A 17,854-nucleotide genomic window follows, 5' to 3' on the forward strand; every position below is an offset into this window, starting at 1 on the left:
TTCCCACGCGAGGGCCCTGGCTATACACCGACGTCAGGACTCACACTTGCACGTTGACAGCACCTCTGGGCTACGCAGCTTGTTTCATCTTGAAAGCAACTCCAAACTCAACACAGAACTGGAACACTGGAAAGTACTTCTACAGCAACACCTTTTAACTACAATTTTCTAAAATTTTACAGCTTTAAGAAATGCTTAACAGAACACCTTTAAAGCATCTTCCTATTAATGTTGTGCACCAGCCTGGAAGGGCTTCAGCCTCTCTCAGCACATGGTGAGTGATTAGGGCTCAAGGTGACTTCAAGTCTCACAGAGAAATCACTTCAGTCTCAAGACAAGACACCTGCAACACAATGAGCGATAAAACCCAAGCCTGTGTTTGATCTGCCAGATGAGCCCAGTCCACATCAAGATGGAATCATAATCATGGTAAGTATTTGCCTGCTGTGCAATTACCTTCTGGGTCTCCAGAGGAAGATCCCCCCCAGAGCAGGTCTCAGACTGGCACATGGTGACCCAGCTGTGCTAGGAATCAGTCTGCATTAACCTGTCTTCATCAGGTCCTCCCCAGCGAAGCATTTAAAACTGCTTATGTTTTATCAAAACATTTATTCAGTTTCTATGAAGCCTGCTCCTTGGCTACTTGTTAAGCAGTGCTGGGAAACAGGAGGGGTAAAAAAAAAAATGGGAAAAGAGAGAAAACATACCCAAGTGATTTTTATTCAACTACTAAAACTACTATGGTTGTCCTAGTTGAGGACATGAGTTCAGATTGCTCTGTTATCAATAGTGATTTTACTGTCTGAATTGCAACAAGTGCTCTAAAGAGTCTGCTAATAACTGGAAAAGCTTCACAGTTACATACAAGCTCCTTATTTCTAGCAGAAAAGAGAAGTACTGCCACTAAATCCTACCTGCAGAATTCCCCAGGGCCTATGTGACTTGTCCACTATTTAATTCTGAAGCTCAGCATCAGGAAGAAAACTGTCCTGTAGCTTTGTGGTATATAAAGTCTTCCCTAACATGTTCGTGAGCAATGCACAAAGTAATTATATTGTGAAAGCAGGCTATGATCTCCATCCTAGCATAGCTTCTTACCACCAGCAGTGGCCAATATATGATTTTTGCCATGACTGACAATTAGAAAAAAAGGACAATTGAGTTTATTTTCTTGAAACCATTTTTACAGTAAAGTCTTGCTGAAATTAGACCACCTTGGAGTGAAGTGTTTAACTTCAAGAGTTCTCTTTCGACTTTCCATACAAGCATATATTAAAGTTTAATTTGAAAATTTGTACTAAAGTACAGATCTTGTACTCTTGCAGACAAAAAATTACATTTGAGGACAAAAAAGATTCTTTTCACACATGGCTGTCACACAGAATGACTAAAAACTCTAGGTTGTTTAGTGCACTTACTAGCAGTATAACTATGCTAGTAATTTTGTCTTTGAAAAGGAAGGAAAGTACTGAGACAAGTAGTGCCAGTAGAGAACAAACACACTGTACCATATCAGAGTCCTGAACATAAAATCTGCACCCACATTTCACTTGCCCTTTGAAGGGAGGTAGAGCTACAGTCTGTTGTTCAAGCAAAAACTTCCCAGGACCACAACAGCAGGAACAAGGTTTTTCCCACAGACTAATAGATGGAATTTTCTAATTACCAATTAGTTGTACAGCTGCAAATCCAAAACCCTGCATGCACACATATATGTGCATCAGCTCAAAATTCACATTTTTTTACATCAGCTACTCCATCAAACAGGATCCAACAGCACTTTTACCTGTTAATTTCCCAATTTGATACTGCCATGTGCCACAGACAGCCCGTACCACCACCAGAGAGCACCAAAGGCATAAGCTGGCATGTAACCAGAAGTCCCTCGGTCTAAATCAAAACTGCTTGACATTTTTGAAACTGTGAGCTGGATATCAGTGTCCTCTTCCCAGCCCAGCTGAACCACTCCGAGCTGCAGGACTATGGCAGTGCTGTTTGGCACTCGGGAGGCCCTGCGGATCACGCGGTTTGGAGACTGCCTGCCAAATGGCATCACTGTATATGAAACTTTTCACCCTCTATGTGAATTTATAATATAGTTTTGTAAGGACCTAAACAAGGACAAACTAGAAAATGGCTGTATGTTTGGAGAACGAATCTTTCTTGTTTTGGAAGTCAAGCTTGATCCAAAGTTATTTAAGACAATGCAAAGGGCAGGGATTCACCTTCTTTCCCAAATGCTGCCTACTTGGGAGAAGAGATGAAGAGGAAAAAATATCCCCTCTTCCCTGAAAGAGTCAGCTTTGGGAATAAAGTCAGATATCTAAATATATTACACCAGATTTCTCTGATGGCGTCAGCATGGACATTCACAGTCATTCCTCCAGCTGTAGTGTTGGCTCCAGTTTCTCCAGATAACCAGTTTAAAGCATTTGCGAGACCTGAGCTGACCGGTATCCTGGAGATGGGCAGAGTTGTGCCTAATCCCTGCCCAACCTCCACATTCACTCTCCCATCCCCCCTGTGCACAGACACATGTATTACCTTACCTGAGAACTGCCACTGAAGCCTGGAGGCTGGCTATACTCCGTGGAGTCAATAATACTACTGCAAAACCAAAAGAAACAGTCTGCTTAAATCACCGTGCAACCATCCTTTATAATTTTTCATCTGTTTGCTATCCCCCCCTTTACATCCTGCAACATCCTTGCCTTTGAAATTCATTTTACTGACAGCAAACACAAGGTTATTTTTTGTTTGGGGGTTTGGGATGGATTTTTTTTTTTTTTTTAATACAAGGATCTCATAGAGCAGAATGCTGTCACACACAATTATGTGTAGTACAATCTAATAATTTCTGATTAGAATGTAAAATCATATCTCTTGTATGAAATATGCAGGATAAGACATTCTGAAAATAACATGCTATCATTCGTTTTCAGTTCCTTCAAAAAAAAAAAAAAGGGGAGTTTAATGCCATGGCATTTGAAACATCACTGTGAAGAGAAAAGCTAGAGAAATCGGCTTAAGACAGACACCAGTATTCCAGAATTCCAAACATCTCTGAAGACACACAAAACAGACACAAGTAATGAAATACAGAAATAAACAATAAAAAAATAATGACAGCCAGGATTACTATTATTAGAGAATGCTACACCATACATCACTACAAAGTATCTATGACACAAGATACCTTAAATCACTGTTTTCAAAACATAGCATATATATGCAAACTCAAGAGACTTAACTTTCAAAACTGCAAAAGGATCTACTGATATAAGCATAAAACGGTATTCTTGCACATATGGGCAAAATATTTAGCTCTCACAATAAGACACACCAGAGCCAGATTAAAGCACCATTACCACTCAAATTTAAAATACTTTTAGGACAAGTAAAGATTAGTACACAAGAACACCATTTTATTAGTTATGAAGAACACAAACATCACCACAATTTGTTTCTAAAAATCTTTATAACTCACTTCTATGTCGTTTGGCTTGGACAGAAAAGAAACTACCTGGGTTTGTTATTCTCAGTCCTACTTCCGAGGTAACCTTAGATTTAAGCATTGCTTGGCAAAGCTGAAAGTTCCTCTAAAAAGCTGCCAGAACACTGCACTATAGGTCCTGGCTTTGTGGAAGATGATTGTACCTATCGACGTTTATATAACAGCTGCCAGAACTGATCAGAGACTTGACATTCTTGGTCATAAAACAAGTGGTTTGGCCAAAATGTCAGTCAAGGCACCTTGTCCTGGCCATGACACACACCTGTAAGTCTAGCAGGATGAAAACAGCGGTGCTAGCACTTACAATATTTCTCTGAGTGTTTTAAAGCTCCCCTGGAGGTAGAAAGAAGTAGAAACAGAAGATGAGAGATGATTTTAAAGTCTCATTAGTGGTTAACTTGTAAGATGAGATTGATTTGGCTTCTGTTAACAGGCAAGACAAAAGCTGCAAAACAAGAAAATCTGAGGGATAAAAATCATTATTTGCTGCAGGCTATTGCAAGGCAGAAAACAGCAGCGCTGTACCAGGCATGGTCGGGGACAATGAACTTTAAATTAGAATGTGGCCACATGAAATAATGAAACACGTACAGCAGATCCTGCCAGGAACAGCATAAGACGCTCGGCTGGAAAAAGATGAGAAAGTACTCTGAGACAGGTACAGTGGCAATTAACAACAAAACACACAGACTTAGAGCGTCTGGTCTCGTTTTGCTGCAGGTTGTCTGGTGATGTAAAGCCTTCAAGAGTGCAGACGTCATCTCCCTAACCAGAATACAGATTCAAAGTAATTTCTGTGCGGTGCCTGTAGCTGAGTTAACTGGCATATGCTTGAATGTTTTCCCTTTTTTAATACAGGATGCAAATAATCAGAAAATTACTAAAGTTCCCTCTGAATTCTTTTTAAAAAGCTGTAACAAAAGGTTCAGTTAGGAAATTCAGCTACACTAACACAACATATTTAAAAGCCTGGAACAACAACAAAAATGCAGCAACCTGCAGACTATAAATCCCATTTGTTATACCCTTACGGGGGTGGGAGGGGGTAATTAGAACAAATGGAGGGGAAGAAGATCAGGATTTCAATAACTGAATCAGTTACCAGGCAACTAATTTTTAGATCAGAATCTTCCCCCAGAAACTCCTATTAGAGCAATAGTTTTGTTATTGCTATTAATCCTGAATATGCAGTCACAGAGAAGTTGCTTATTTGTACCTCCTGTTTGCACCATTTACTGGTAGCAAAAATAGCACTCGTGCCTGTTCAGAAAAACCCTACACAGAACTATTTGTTCTTTTCCCTTATTCCTCCCCTCTTGTTCTCTATTAGTATACAAGCCCAGCAATCTGCAACGCTGTAAACAAGAACTGTGCTATTACCCAATTTAATGTTTCATCATACCCTGTACAAGCATAAGAGAAAACACGTGTTTCCTGAAGCTGAGGATGTATTGAACACGATAGCCACACTTGGTTTTTTGCTAAAGAACTTATGAAGAAAGAGGGGGGGAGACACAGTAATTTCACATGTTGAAGATGTTAAGAGTGTGTGTGTGTGTGGGGGGGAAATACAAACAATTCAAAGAAACAGAGAATTAATGAAGCAAGCCTGTGATTTAGAAGAAGCAGATGAATAAGGGCGAGTCACCAGAGACCAGATAAAACCAAATTCCAAAGAACTCTATCTTCTTGAACTTTAAATTCAAAGGCTAAAGAGATTTTCTTCATCTCAGCACGGGTCTCTGATAACCTTGTACTATTTCTAAGACACATTAGTAAAATTTTATACTATTATATTTCATTAGCAGGGTGTTAAGCATGTTAACAAGTTATTTTCCAATTTAAATATACCATTTTAAATTCACTGATAAGTTAAAAAGTCTCTGCAAGTTTAATAACATTTTAGCATGGAAGTGAAACCATCTCAAACTATATTTGTATTTCATTCTTAGTGGTTCACAGCATCTCTAAAATGCACTTTGGAGATTAAGTATTTCAGTTAACAGAGCTGGAAAAAAAAAATCAGCATATTTTAAAGCTCCTATCAGTTGTTCTGTAGTTCTTTCCAAGGAAGAATCAAAGTTACAGTTTTTGAGATACTTCCCAAAACTTACATTTAACATTATTGAAAAGAAAATGAATTTCAAGTGGTAGACATTTCTGGAATCTGAGTTCTGGTAATTCAAACCAATTCAATTACTTTAATTACACTGAACTGTCAGGATAGGGTGGGGACAGAAGTTACAAGAGCCTGGCAACAACCAACACCTGGTCAGACACTTTCTTCAAGCACTATTTCCTCTTGGCCACTCAACACTACCTCTTAATGCAGGAATGTAATTGAGAAACAGAAAAGGAAGCTTCAACATGAGAGAAAAAGGCAACCCCACATACCCTAGGAAACCCCTAAACATCCTATTATATCACACCTGTCATGTTGTACCAGAGGAAAACCACAAAAGCTCAAGACACAGCCAAGATGGAACCAGACAAGCATAAGATGGGCAAGAAAAAGAGCCCATGGTCTCTGCACCTACCATGGTCTAACCCACCACCATCTCCCAGCAGACCCCCGGTGAAGCACGGCAATTCAAAGTCACTAAAATATTTTTGACACTATTTTATATGTTCAAAAGCAAGAACTGAGAATGATTGACTATAAGATGGGAAATAAACAGGCAGAAAGGAATAAAATTTTCAGTAGATTAAAACCAATGTAAGTCTCAGAGCAGATTTCCCTCCCTCCCCCCCAACTCTTTCACCAAAACACTTGGGCTTAAAATGTTAGTCCAGCTTTCAACAGAAGAAAGTTCTTTGGGAGCTTGTTTGCTAGCTTGGCTTGAGTAAGAGATTCATTTCTACTTATAAGTACAATCCTCTGTAAAAAAAAGGTTTCTAGGCCTGAAGGTGTTCAACATGTAACAGATGCAGCCCAAGCAGGGCTTAAGTTCTCCCCAAGCAGCAGTATTACGAAGCAAGCAACAAGCAATCTATTTAATAGCCAATAACCAGAAAACCAGTAGAACCTGACAAGAATCTAATCAGCTTCACAGAACTGCTTCTTGGCAAAACAACAATAACCCACTTCAAAAAATGCACCTGCACCCAAAAAACTAAACAAGAAGTGAAAAGTGGAATAACAAACACTGTTCCCATCCATCCTGGCCATATTCCTGTCTTTTCCCTCAGGACCAGCCAGAGCTTCATAGAAGTATGAGAGATTCTGGTCGTGATACCCAGAAATAGCATCTTGGTAAGAAATCCCAGCCAATATTGATAGGTTCCATTATCAGAGCATTGTATCTAAATCTCTGTAGGGGAAGAAATCTGGTAACTTTTTTGTTTCTTACTTCTGGCCTACTAGGTTTGGAGCTGCTAATTGCAGAAAAGGTAGCAGTATAATTTTATAACAGAAGTCAACAGTTTAAAGAACTCTACTATTAAGAGGCAGGAGAGACAATCCTTTAATAACATAACCCGGCCTTGTGAAATCAGAGCTTTCTTACAACCAAAACACAAATCTATAAAGCAGAGCACTTCAAACCCTGGCACATGCAACTTGGCCACAAGAAGCACCTGCAATTTTATTCATCAAGAAACCAGACTGCAGTATTGCAGACAAAAATCCACATTGAAAATATGTTATTAGAAAGGCGTTTTGTTAAATCAGAATAGACAGCAGATAAACAGAATCAATGGGCTGTATATTTTAAATTTTGATCCTGTGAGCCCATACCTTTAGCCACTCATGCTGAATAGGGAAGCCAGAAGACACCAACATCACACAAAATTAAGACCTTTTATATGCCAAGCAGAACTGCATAATGTTCCTAAGAGGTAGCATGTATTTAACAGTAATATTTCACACCAGAGCAAAGGCTTAGGACTTGAGTTAACTAATCCACACTACATTTAAAACCACCAGCTTTCCACGGCATCTGGTTTAGAGTAGACTTTTCATCCAGCTGCAGACTCTTCTTCACCGCTTTGTTCACATGAAGTTTATACCAATCAAAAACGGAACAGGAAAACATCGTAGAGCACTCAAACTGGTTTTCCTTGTATGTTGGGCATGGCGTGGAGAGGACTAGCAAGTCCAGTGCAATATGTACAGCCTGAAATCCAAGTTCTGAGTTGCAAGCTCCATACCTGTGTGAAGGTGAGGGAGCCTCAAACTGCGGCACCGTACTGTCCTCACTGACTGGGGAGTACAAGCCGCTCATTTCCTGGAACAGAAAGCCACGTTACAGCAAAGCTGACAAAAGCATGAACAGTAGGCACCATCCAATGTACAATGGTAATCTTTTGTTTTTCAAAGCAGATAACCAACTGTATCTATGTTTATTCAACTTTCACCTAGAAGCCTTTACTATACTACCTGAAGAAACATTGATTTTCTTTGATTTTTTTTTTTTTTTCCAGTTATCCTTCCAGCTGTGTTTCAGAAATCCTGCAACTGCAGGGCTTTTTGCCCCCAAAGAGGCAGTTCTGGAGTTTATACAACAAAAATCGATGGATTTGGTTACCACCCAATTGCCTCTAACCCAGCACCTCTCCTAAACATGGCAGAACAAGCAAGTTGTAACTGCATTCCTGAGATACATGCAAACTTATCTAACAGCCTTCACAGCTGGAAAGTAATGCTGGATATGGGTCATGGCAAGAACAACCACAAGACAACAGGGCAAAGGTGGCATTGTGCCCCAGACTTAAGAGGATCTATCAGTCTTCTGTGGGGCAAGTGCACGGAAGATGAACTTTGCACATAAACTTGGCTTTGTCCCTGCCAGACTAATCACTGCTGTGTACCCAGTATGACACTGTACTTTTCATCTGTTTGAAAAAGGGAAGCTATGCAGGATGCTGCAGCTCATTAGTTAGGGGGGTAAAGTGTTCCAGGACATTACTGGTGCTTTTCAAATTCCCACTAGGTGCCCATTAGTTGTTAGGTAGAAAGTATGATATTTGTGACAGAGATCCCAGGCTTTAGAGGTCAGAACCAAGGTCACTATCGCACACCAGTTACGTACCCCAGCTGCAGTCCACTGAAGTGCCTGATTAAAGAGCAGAAAAGCAGGTAGCTAGATACTCTGAGGGATCCCGCAGCTTTGGGAATAGCTTCTTCCAGATCTGAAGACCTATTTTACCAGTCTCAGGGAAACACACTAAGGTATATTTATTTCCCAAGAGCTGAGAAACATTTAGGGAAATAGGTCTGAAAAATGCTGTTATCTACCAAGTCACAATTTGTGTAGTTATCAGCTGAAGGGAAGTTTCTGCAGTTGTCAGTTCTATTTATATGCATGCTGATGAATTATCAAAATATACATTGGAAGTGAAGAAATCTAAAAGACTTCTGGGCAGTGGTTGGGAGCTTGTGCTGACTGCTCAAGCTGAGCAGAGAGAAGCAGACCTGCAAACTGATTCTCAAGAAGCTTTAAGGGAATGCTATTTTGAGAGGTGGCAGTCTGATACATTTCTGAAACATCAGTTCCCTACTTCAAGATCAAAACCCTAGAATGATTAGAGGAAAAGACCAAGTTGGAACTGAAGGACTCAGTAAGGACAGAAGGATTGAGCTGATGGGTTTACAAATACTTGGAGAATAATTCTTAGCAAGAATCCCAAGAGACTGCCATCATTAAGGAATTAAAAGAATTATATCAGGAGGTAGCAGACTGTTTCTGTTTTGACATGCAGCAGGAGCTGGTTCTGTTCCTACCCAGTCTCTGCATTACAGCTCTCATGCACCCCCCACCCGCCCCCCCAATACTTCTCCCTTTTAAGAGTGGCATGCTGCTAAGATTTAAACAGCCTGTGCAAATAGCTAGAACACTGCAACATAGAAAAATCATAAGTTACGATCAATATACTGGCTGTTGATTTCTAGCAATTATTTTAAAATACTTACTACCAACACAAAGAAATTGCAAGGTACAGTGATACAAGAGCTAGGTTTCAGCAAAGTCCCCTCTTACCAACCTGCAGCTTGCACAATTCAGCTAAATGAACAAATTAAAGAAAGAGCATCATCTGTTCATTTTCCCATTACTGACTCAAATGCCATAAATTTAACACAGCAGCCCCACAGCAAGGCAGACAGCTTGATGAAAATGAAAAATTGCCAGAGTCAGAACAATGTCTGGGCACCTCACCTCTACTCGTTTAATATCTTCTTCCAGAACACTTAGCTCCTTCTGGATCTGCTCCAATTGCTGTGGATAAGAGAATGGGAGAAGTCTAAATCAATTTGCACTGCATACCAACAAGATAAATTACAATCTTTTTGGAGAGAAACCTGAACTATCTTAACTGGCATGCTACATGACTCAAAAGTCACTATGCAGGAAGTTCATACGCATAGATTAACATAAGTGTGAACACAAACTACACTCTAGACAGCTGTTATTGTGAAACTGTACAAAACAAGAGCATGAGGTACTTTGATGTCAATCACAGAGAAGACCACATCATTCACAGTAATACCGTTAGGCTCCTCTAGCATCTTTAATGCAAGATATTTATAACTGGTTTACAAATGCTGAACATAGGTAAAAAAAAACAACATGAAAGACAGTGATCATTTCACCCTTCAACAAAATACAAAATGTTTTGCTTAAAGGTATTAAGAGTATTTCTCTTGCTAGCAGTTAATATGCCATTTGCCAATTTAAACTGACTGATAAAATTTTTGGATTGGCAAAAAACCCACCTATTATGACTATGGAGAGATTTGCTCCTGGCACCAACCAAGTGCTGCATGGCATTTCTTTCAAAGGTGTGATACTTACCTTGGATTACTCCACAAACTCTAGCCAGTTTGAGGGTTATGCCTGAAAGGATCAGAAGGCTACTTCCACCCTCACCAGGCAACATCCCCTTTCCCTTCTTTGTGTCGCACGCAGTATTTTTCAGGTTTTTCAATTATTTTTCAGTTAGTCAGCAACCTGGCTTTACTTGTCTCTAGCAAGTATAAGCCACAAACTTGACAATTTTTCCCCCCTCTAATCAAGAGCATCATCTATTTGCCTGCTCTCATTTCTACCTTCATTCAGCATTCATGTCCCATCCAAACAGCTACAGAGCCTATATCCAGCCTTGGAAGACTTAAACACACACACTTCTCTAGGTGAGAGCTCCAAGTCTGGACCTAAACAGACAAAACTCAGCTCCAATACAAGTCTAAGATTCACTAAGATACACAAGTATAATTGAGAACTGGAAGTCCACCAGACTCTCCTCAACTCAGTAGAAATCTACAGACAAGAAGCACTGTGGTCTGTGACCAGAAGCCGTTACCAAGTTGGCAAGTCTACTGAAAGCTTATCAAGCACAACACATTCTCTAAAGGCCAGAGAAATTTTTGTCATTTTGAATTTACAAGGGAATATCAAATTGCCAAAATCCAAAGTTACTAGTATTGCAAGACATATTACTCTTAGTATGACATATTCCCAAGAACATTTGGCGAGCTACTCAAGTGTCTAAGCTTGATCCTTTAAGTGGAAGAAAGTTTTGCTTAAACAAAACCACTCACCACTTAAACCTCCACTATTGATCAGCATTCCAACTATCTACGTGCTCTGCATTAGATAATCCACCATTTTAAATGTATGTTTTCAACATTAAAAAAAAAAAAGCTTCTGTCCCTGAAGACAGGAGAAGAAAGGACTGATGGGTCCATACCTATTTCTAACATGGCTTCTTCCTTGGAATGAGATGACATTGTATTTATATCCTAATCTCTCCACTCTGAAGGTTTCAGTTTATATTTCATTTGAGTCACAGACAGCACAAGTTTAATGATTTAAAACTAGACTGCCACAGATAATTTACAAACCACTACACTGTAACAGATAATTCTATTTTCACTTGCGAAACCTACAGCAAGAATAGCAGGTGGTGCTATAGCTCTAAGATTAGCGGTAAAGTTAAGTGACACTTGCACAGCATGGGTCCTGCCTGTACTCAGCTCTAGCAGGCAAATACCATTAGTCCCCCACTTCCATAAATCCCATTTTAAAAGAAGTTACAAAAGCACTTAGAAGTTCCAAAATTACAGTGAGGAAATTAGCTATTCTACAGTGTACTGGCTTACAGCCAAACTGGACAACTGAAAAATAATTGACGGTTGTTATCATCACATAACCAGGAGACCTTTTTATGGGAACAAGAGAAGAAATCTTGGCCAGCTTCTATTAACTATTGCACAGAGCTAAAAGTACACAATTTGGGGCTTAATTTACTAATTCTTCCTTCTAGTTACATTAAGGCAAGCAATTTGAACACACCATAAACTTACCCAACAGTATCAAGTCTAAGAACTAGGTAAGCATGTTTCACTCTTATTTTAGGAAGAGTATTCTAATACTGTCAGGATCAAATGAGCTAATAATGCCTACATTGAGACTTTTTTTTTTGGTAGGTTGGCTCAAGTGTTTCATGGTTAAGCTTTAATCTATCAAAGACCTTAAATCAGTTCACACTCATTCCAATTAAACTTTGAAAAATAAGACTACTGATTTATTATTGCCAGCCATTGAGGGACATTTAAGGAAAGCTAAATGAATTATAGTGCTTGCAGTATATCCAGATTTATGGGCCCTTAATCTGATTTTCACTATGTTGGGCACAGAAAGCAATACAAGTCCTGTCCCAATGATGGGCAGAATCATGTCTGTCAAACTTCAGATTCAGTAAGCAAAAACACTTAGAACGAACACTCAAATGTATTTAAAACAGAAGCATATACTATAAACTCTCTTCTCCGACACAGACACTTTCCCAGAACTGAAAAGGTCCCTGTGGACAAGAAGACTTCAATTCAGTAGCTAAACCTCATCATTTCAACTTCACTGAATGAACTACAATAAGTAGGTGTATAACATTGTGGTCCCACGTTACACACAAACACATACATACAAAAGAAAAACAATGACTCAAAATAGCCTGTGTTTCTTATAATCTCCGGAAAAGGGATTTCAGACGTTCAAGTCAAGAAGCTACCAGAGTATGAAATGCAGGCTCTCGTATTGTTCTTTTTAGGTAACCTTTCAGATCCAAACCCCTTTCACATCCACAAGGCAGTCCCCCCCCCCCATAGGCTCCAGTTTGAATCTGAAGCTTAGACACACATACAAAGAGTTCTTCAAAGACAACTCTCAGCCCCAGACTATGTGGATGAAGGAAAAATCCTCTGGTTAGAGCTCAGAGTACTGAATTTCCACATAAGACTCTTGGGCAGAAATACTAATTTGAACTTACACAATGCTAAACACCAGGTCATGGTCTCAGTTGGCTATCTACTAACAAGCCTAGCTGGGCACAGCACTGAGGTTTCATCCTCAGCCTTCCTGTTTTTCCTGGACTGAAGGCCGCTCAGGAGGCAGTGACTTCATCCTTTGTGTTTGTACAGCACAGACAACAAGCAGTCTTGACCGGGTCTCCTGGTGCCAGTTCTAAATGTTTTCAAGAAACTAAAAGCTCAGCAGAGCCTCCCAGTGCCACAGAGACAGCCTAGAAAGATGCATGAGGGAAGGAGTCTTACACCCCTGACCAACTGTCTTTCCAGTTCTAGAAAAAGCAGAAACTAAGAACACCAGAAGTTATTTCCTACAGAAATACTGCAAAATCGCCAACGCTATTCCACTGACAGCTTAAACAGCATCTGGATTCACACTTCTGAAAGCTCACAAGTCATGTTATGTTCAATCACACACCTTCAAGGCTCCGATCCAAACCCCTCATTCATTCATCACAATATACACCATACATCAAGACAAACAAATGAGACTACTACCAGAAGGAGCATCTTTTTTCCCAGACATGCACATCTATTGCACCAACCAGGACAGGGTATAAAGTATCATCTGTCTAGCTGAGGAGGATAAATCGGGTAGCCTCTGTAGATAATCCCTTCGTTCTATTCCACAACTTCATCCATCCAACGTGACCTCTTCCTACTTCTTGTTCTTCCATCAACTACTCTTCTAACAGAGTGGAAACTTAAGCATGAGGAGGTGAACATCTCCTAAAGGTACCCAGAGGAATTAATTTCTTCCTGTAGAACTCAATTCCTCAACAACTTTACAGCGAGTAAGATCAATTTCTCTCTGGAAACCAGTTGGAAGTCCTGTCTGCCTCTGGTTTTACCTTCCACTATTGCTTCAGATACAGAGCCTATTATAACAAACAGGGCAACTATGGCAAGAAAGTCATCTTCAGAGTTTAGAGATATTTTAGTCTTTTAAATTAATTGCAATTCTCACTTACTTTGACATAACACTTCACTGTTACATCACCTTTGCACAAGTGGAAAAAGGTGCAAGATTTCTTTCTGTATGAAGACAAGAACACCTGAGCCTCTGCAAGTTACTTTCATCAGTGAAACAAGGCATCCAAGCCTTTTAGACACAGGGGCAGTCCATCTATAATCCATTTATTTGTAGGGAATATTTCTTCTCTGATCAATACTTCCTCCAACTGGTAGATGCTTCCTCTTAACTGGGGAAGAACTAACGGAAAGGTTTGAGAACATCCTGGTTGAGTTAACACACAGAATTCCTAAGGGTAGGAGGAAGGAGATGCCTAGCTGATCAAAAACGTTTCAGGTCCTGAATTTTCCCCCCCCCTCATTTCAATCCTTCAGTTTGGTTGCAGGAGTAATGCTTTGAAGGCTTATAATAGAAAAGGTCTGATAGAAAAACATCACAAGAGAAAGATACCTGGGACAGGGTACAAAGCTGTCTAAACATTTAGATTAATTGCCTTAGAGTTTAATAAACCACTGTACATGCTACTTAGCTCCTAGTACGAGGTTAGCCCCTCTTTTTCCCTTGGGAAGACCTCTCCACTGCAGCAAGGAAAGTCAGCTATTATACACTGATATTTATACGATAATCTCTAGCTTGCTGCTCATACACTAGCTGTATCTTTGGCTTATTATCACTGCAGTCAGAGCTCACGTCTCTCATTGAGTAGCTCAGAAATGCAAATAGATTTAAAATACCAGTTATTTAAGTGCAGTGGATAGGAAAGAGACTACTACAGCTATAAATTCACCTCAGGAGTCCTGGAATGTAATCAAGACTATATGACAACATAAGAGCATGACTGATTTCTAGTTCTGTCACCTCCTCTTGCTTACTCATTAGTTCATCCATGTGTGTATGTGCAGAACAATAAGACTTGACAGATGAAGTGATTAACACAAGGTAATGACACCCCTGGAGAATTCATGCTTATAATTCCCTGCAATTATCCCACAATAACTACTAACTCCTCTTATTTTTAGTATTTAACATGTTCACAATAAGAAGTAAGTGAAGACAGCTGGATAGATACATGCATTTGAGGCTGAAAAAGAACGGTGATGATTCTGAAATGCTGAGCAGGCACTCAGTGCCACAAACCTGAGACATTTCAGGATTACATCTGTCCCAGGATGTTTACCAGCTAAAAAGAGCCCCAGTGCATTAGCAGACACGAAAGAGGTCCTGTTTGTTAGACATGAGACTTAATGTGACATTATTAGAAAGAAAAAGCCCATGGAACATAAAAATTAAGTGACAGCTACCAAGAGAAACATGAATGCATCTAGGGAACATCACCTGTATGTTGAACTTGATTTGTGATACTAATCCTTCAAGCTCAGTATTCTCCTTCAGTAAGCAATGGTGTTACTTCACAGAAATAGCAAATGCTCTCCATCAGGTGGCTAAGCTGATAATGTTTTAGGACAAATTATATATGTAACATATATGGTGGTGTCTAACTTTGGTTAACATTCAAATCCTGACAAGACAATCAGTAAGGCCTGTTTTTGACGCGATGAGTATAAAACTGGGGAGAATTTTTTGTACTAACTGATATTATCAGCTCTCTCAAAGTGATTAAGATGAAAGAAAGTGATCATGTAAAAGTAAACACAGCTAAACTTGCAAAAGTATGCAACATAGCTAACAGCATTAAAACTCTGGCATGAAAATATGAATTTTAAAAAGTCACAGGTTGTTGCGTTTTGTTTCCCTTGAAAATGGGAATTTAAAAAAAAAAAAAGTGTTTCATTAAACTTGACCTTCCAGACTCCTTGGATCCTTGATTTCAGTGGAAGAGACTGCTGGATCAAAAAAAAAAGAGAGAGCATTCAATTAACTGTGCACACATATGGAAAGGCACACAGCCATGCTAAGATTGCCTTACAGACAACCAACTATTGTGGATGATCAATACATTTCTCCCCTCCAAAACTATCCATTACTTTGCTTAAAAAGTATTTTCAAGCTTTAGCCATTTGTTTTCAATTTTTTCAAAGAAAAGGTTTTTTTTTCCCTGTTACTACTGCCAAGGATTTGCTTTTTTGCTACACTGCCATACGTCAAAAAGAAAACAAAATATATAAGCTTAAAAGAAAAAGGACTTGCAAATACCTTTGTGCAAAAAACATGCAGTAAATTTCAGCCTGAAAGATCAATGTTTTTGAAAGTTATGAACACTTCAAAACAGGATTTCTAATAGAAACTTCTGCATATGCTGAACCTCACATTTATCTTCTAGAGAAATTATGAAAGTGCAAGAAAGAGGCATTTGTCAAAATACCTCACTGCATCAATATTCTGAATTCTTATGTCTATATAGTTTTCTTCTAGTTATGAACCCCCTCCAATAAGCTCAGAAGTCACCCTTTCACAAAGGCAAGAGAAGAAAGCCCACATAGCTTGAGTAAAGTAAGCAAGGAGGGTTACAGGTGGTTAACTATATGCTCTGAACACGTTATGAAATACTATACAACTACACTAAACTCTAAAGCAGTATCTATATTAACTAAGTACCTAGTCTCTATGTAAGAACTTGCAGTATGTAATAAACAAACCTTGTTAATAAAATCATGCAATACAAAATATTCGAAGAGGCATATTAGGAAACAAAGTTACCAGGCAATTATTAGATTCCTTTAAACACTTAAGCCAAAAAAATTTGAAAGAAGCACTCAGTCATATGCAAAAGAACTTTTTTTATTTATTAAGAACTTCATGTTACAGCTATGGCTTAACTGAATGAAAGTGCAATTACTCTGCAATCATCTTTACCAGAACCAGGCCTGCTGGGTTTCCGTGACAGGGTTTTTGGTAGCAGCAAGAGGGCTACTGCAGTGGCCCCCTGTGAGAAGGTTCTCAAAGCTCCTCCAGCTCCAAGTCAGACCCACACCTGTACCAAAGCCAGCCAATTAGTGACAGTGACTGTGCCTCTGTGATAACGTAATTAAGATGGGGAACCTGTGAGGAAGAGTTACAAGGAAGACACCTATGTGAACACCGAGGTCAGTGGAAGGAAGGAGGAGGAAGCAGGGGAGGTGTGCCAGTGCAGAGACCCCCTGTACTCTGTGATGAGACAGCAGGGCCACCCCCCCACCACCCACAGAAGTCACCAGTGGAGCAGAGGCCGACCTGAAGCCCGTGGAGGAGCTCACACTGGAGCAGGCAGCTGCACACAAAGGAGGCTGAGACTCTTGAGGAGAAAAGCAGCCCCCCACTGTTGTAGTTCACCTCCGGGAAGACTGCAACATGTGGGGGTGACCCACACTGGAGCAAGTTCATGGAGGACTGTCTCCCATGAGAGGGGAGCCACATGGACCAGGGGAAGACTTGCGAGGAGTTCCCCTCCACACCTCTGAGGAAGAAGCAGGAGACTGACTGTAACCCCCATTCCCTTTCCCCTGCGCCACTGGGAGGAGGTGTTAGAGACATCAGGAGCAGAGCTGAGCATGGGAAAAAGGGAGGGGTGGGGGGGAGATGTTTTTAAGATGTGGTAACCATAACGGGTGCGTCACCCATCCCTGTCCTTATCTCAATTCCCAAGCTTTTTACTTTATTTTCTTCTTCCCATGCCTTAAGGGGAAGGGGTGACGGAACAGCATCATGGTGATCAGTTGCCCTCTGAGCTCAAACCATGACACCAGGTTTGAATTCGGAAAGAAAAAAAGCTAGTGTTCCTCCCCATAGTAAAGCCTGCTCATATGACTCAGAGCTATGTGCAGTATGCTGTAGAAGCGTTCCAGGGTCTACACGTGTTCCTTGAGTTCCATTCTTGTTTCTTAAAGTCACCTATTACAGCATCAAAAGAAACTACAGTAAACTTTGAAACTCTGATAACCTTCATCTGCTTTATTGCATTATTAAGGCCACTTAAACCCCCCTTCTCAGCTTCCAAACTAGCATCCTGAGCTTTCTGCAATCTGGATGTATCTTCACCACCAGCATAATCCATGCCCTTTCCCAAACAGTAGCTCCTCTACTATCCACACAGAAAACTCCCTCCAGAAAGGAATACTTGTCAAGGTCC

General features: G+C 40.1%; 1 protein-coding gene across 3 annotated transcripts in view; it reads right to left on the minus strand.

The window, feature by feature from the left end:
• Window positions 1-17,854, minus strand: part of COP1 (COP1 E3 ubiquitin ligase) — a 129,310-nt gene that overhangs the window by 94,570 nt on the left and 16,886 nt on the right. For all 3 annotated transcript variants that reach the window (XM_042804750.1, XM_042804744.1, XM_032995544.2), the window contains exons 7-9: window positions 9,670-9,729; window positions 7,664-7,740; window positions 2,550-2,607 (exon numbers count right to left, since the gene is read on the minus strand). In XM_042804750.1, the coding sequence (XP_042660684.1) occupies window positions 2,550-2,607; window positions 7,664-7,740; window positions 9,670-9,729 (195 nt within the window). The remainder of the gene's footprint in view (window positions 1-2,549; window positions 2,608-7,663; window positions 7,741-9,669; window positions 9,730-17,854) is intronic.

Source organism: Tyto alba, unplaced genomic scaffold, assembly GCF_018691265.1.
Source record: "Tyto alba isolate M040663 unplaced genomic scaffold, T.alba_DEE_v4.0 Super-Scaffold_1000006, whole genome shotgun sequence".
In the NCBI taxonomy this organism is placed as follows: domain Eukaryota; kingdom Metazoa; phylum Chordata; class Aves; order Strigiformes; family Tytonidae; genus Tyto; species Tyto alba.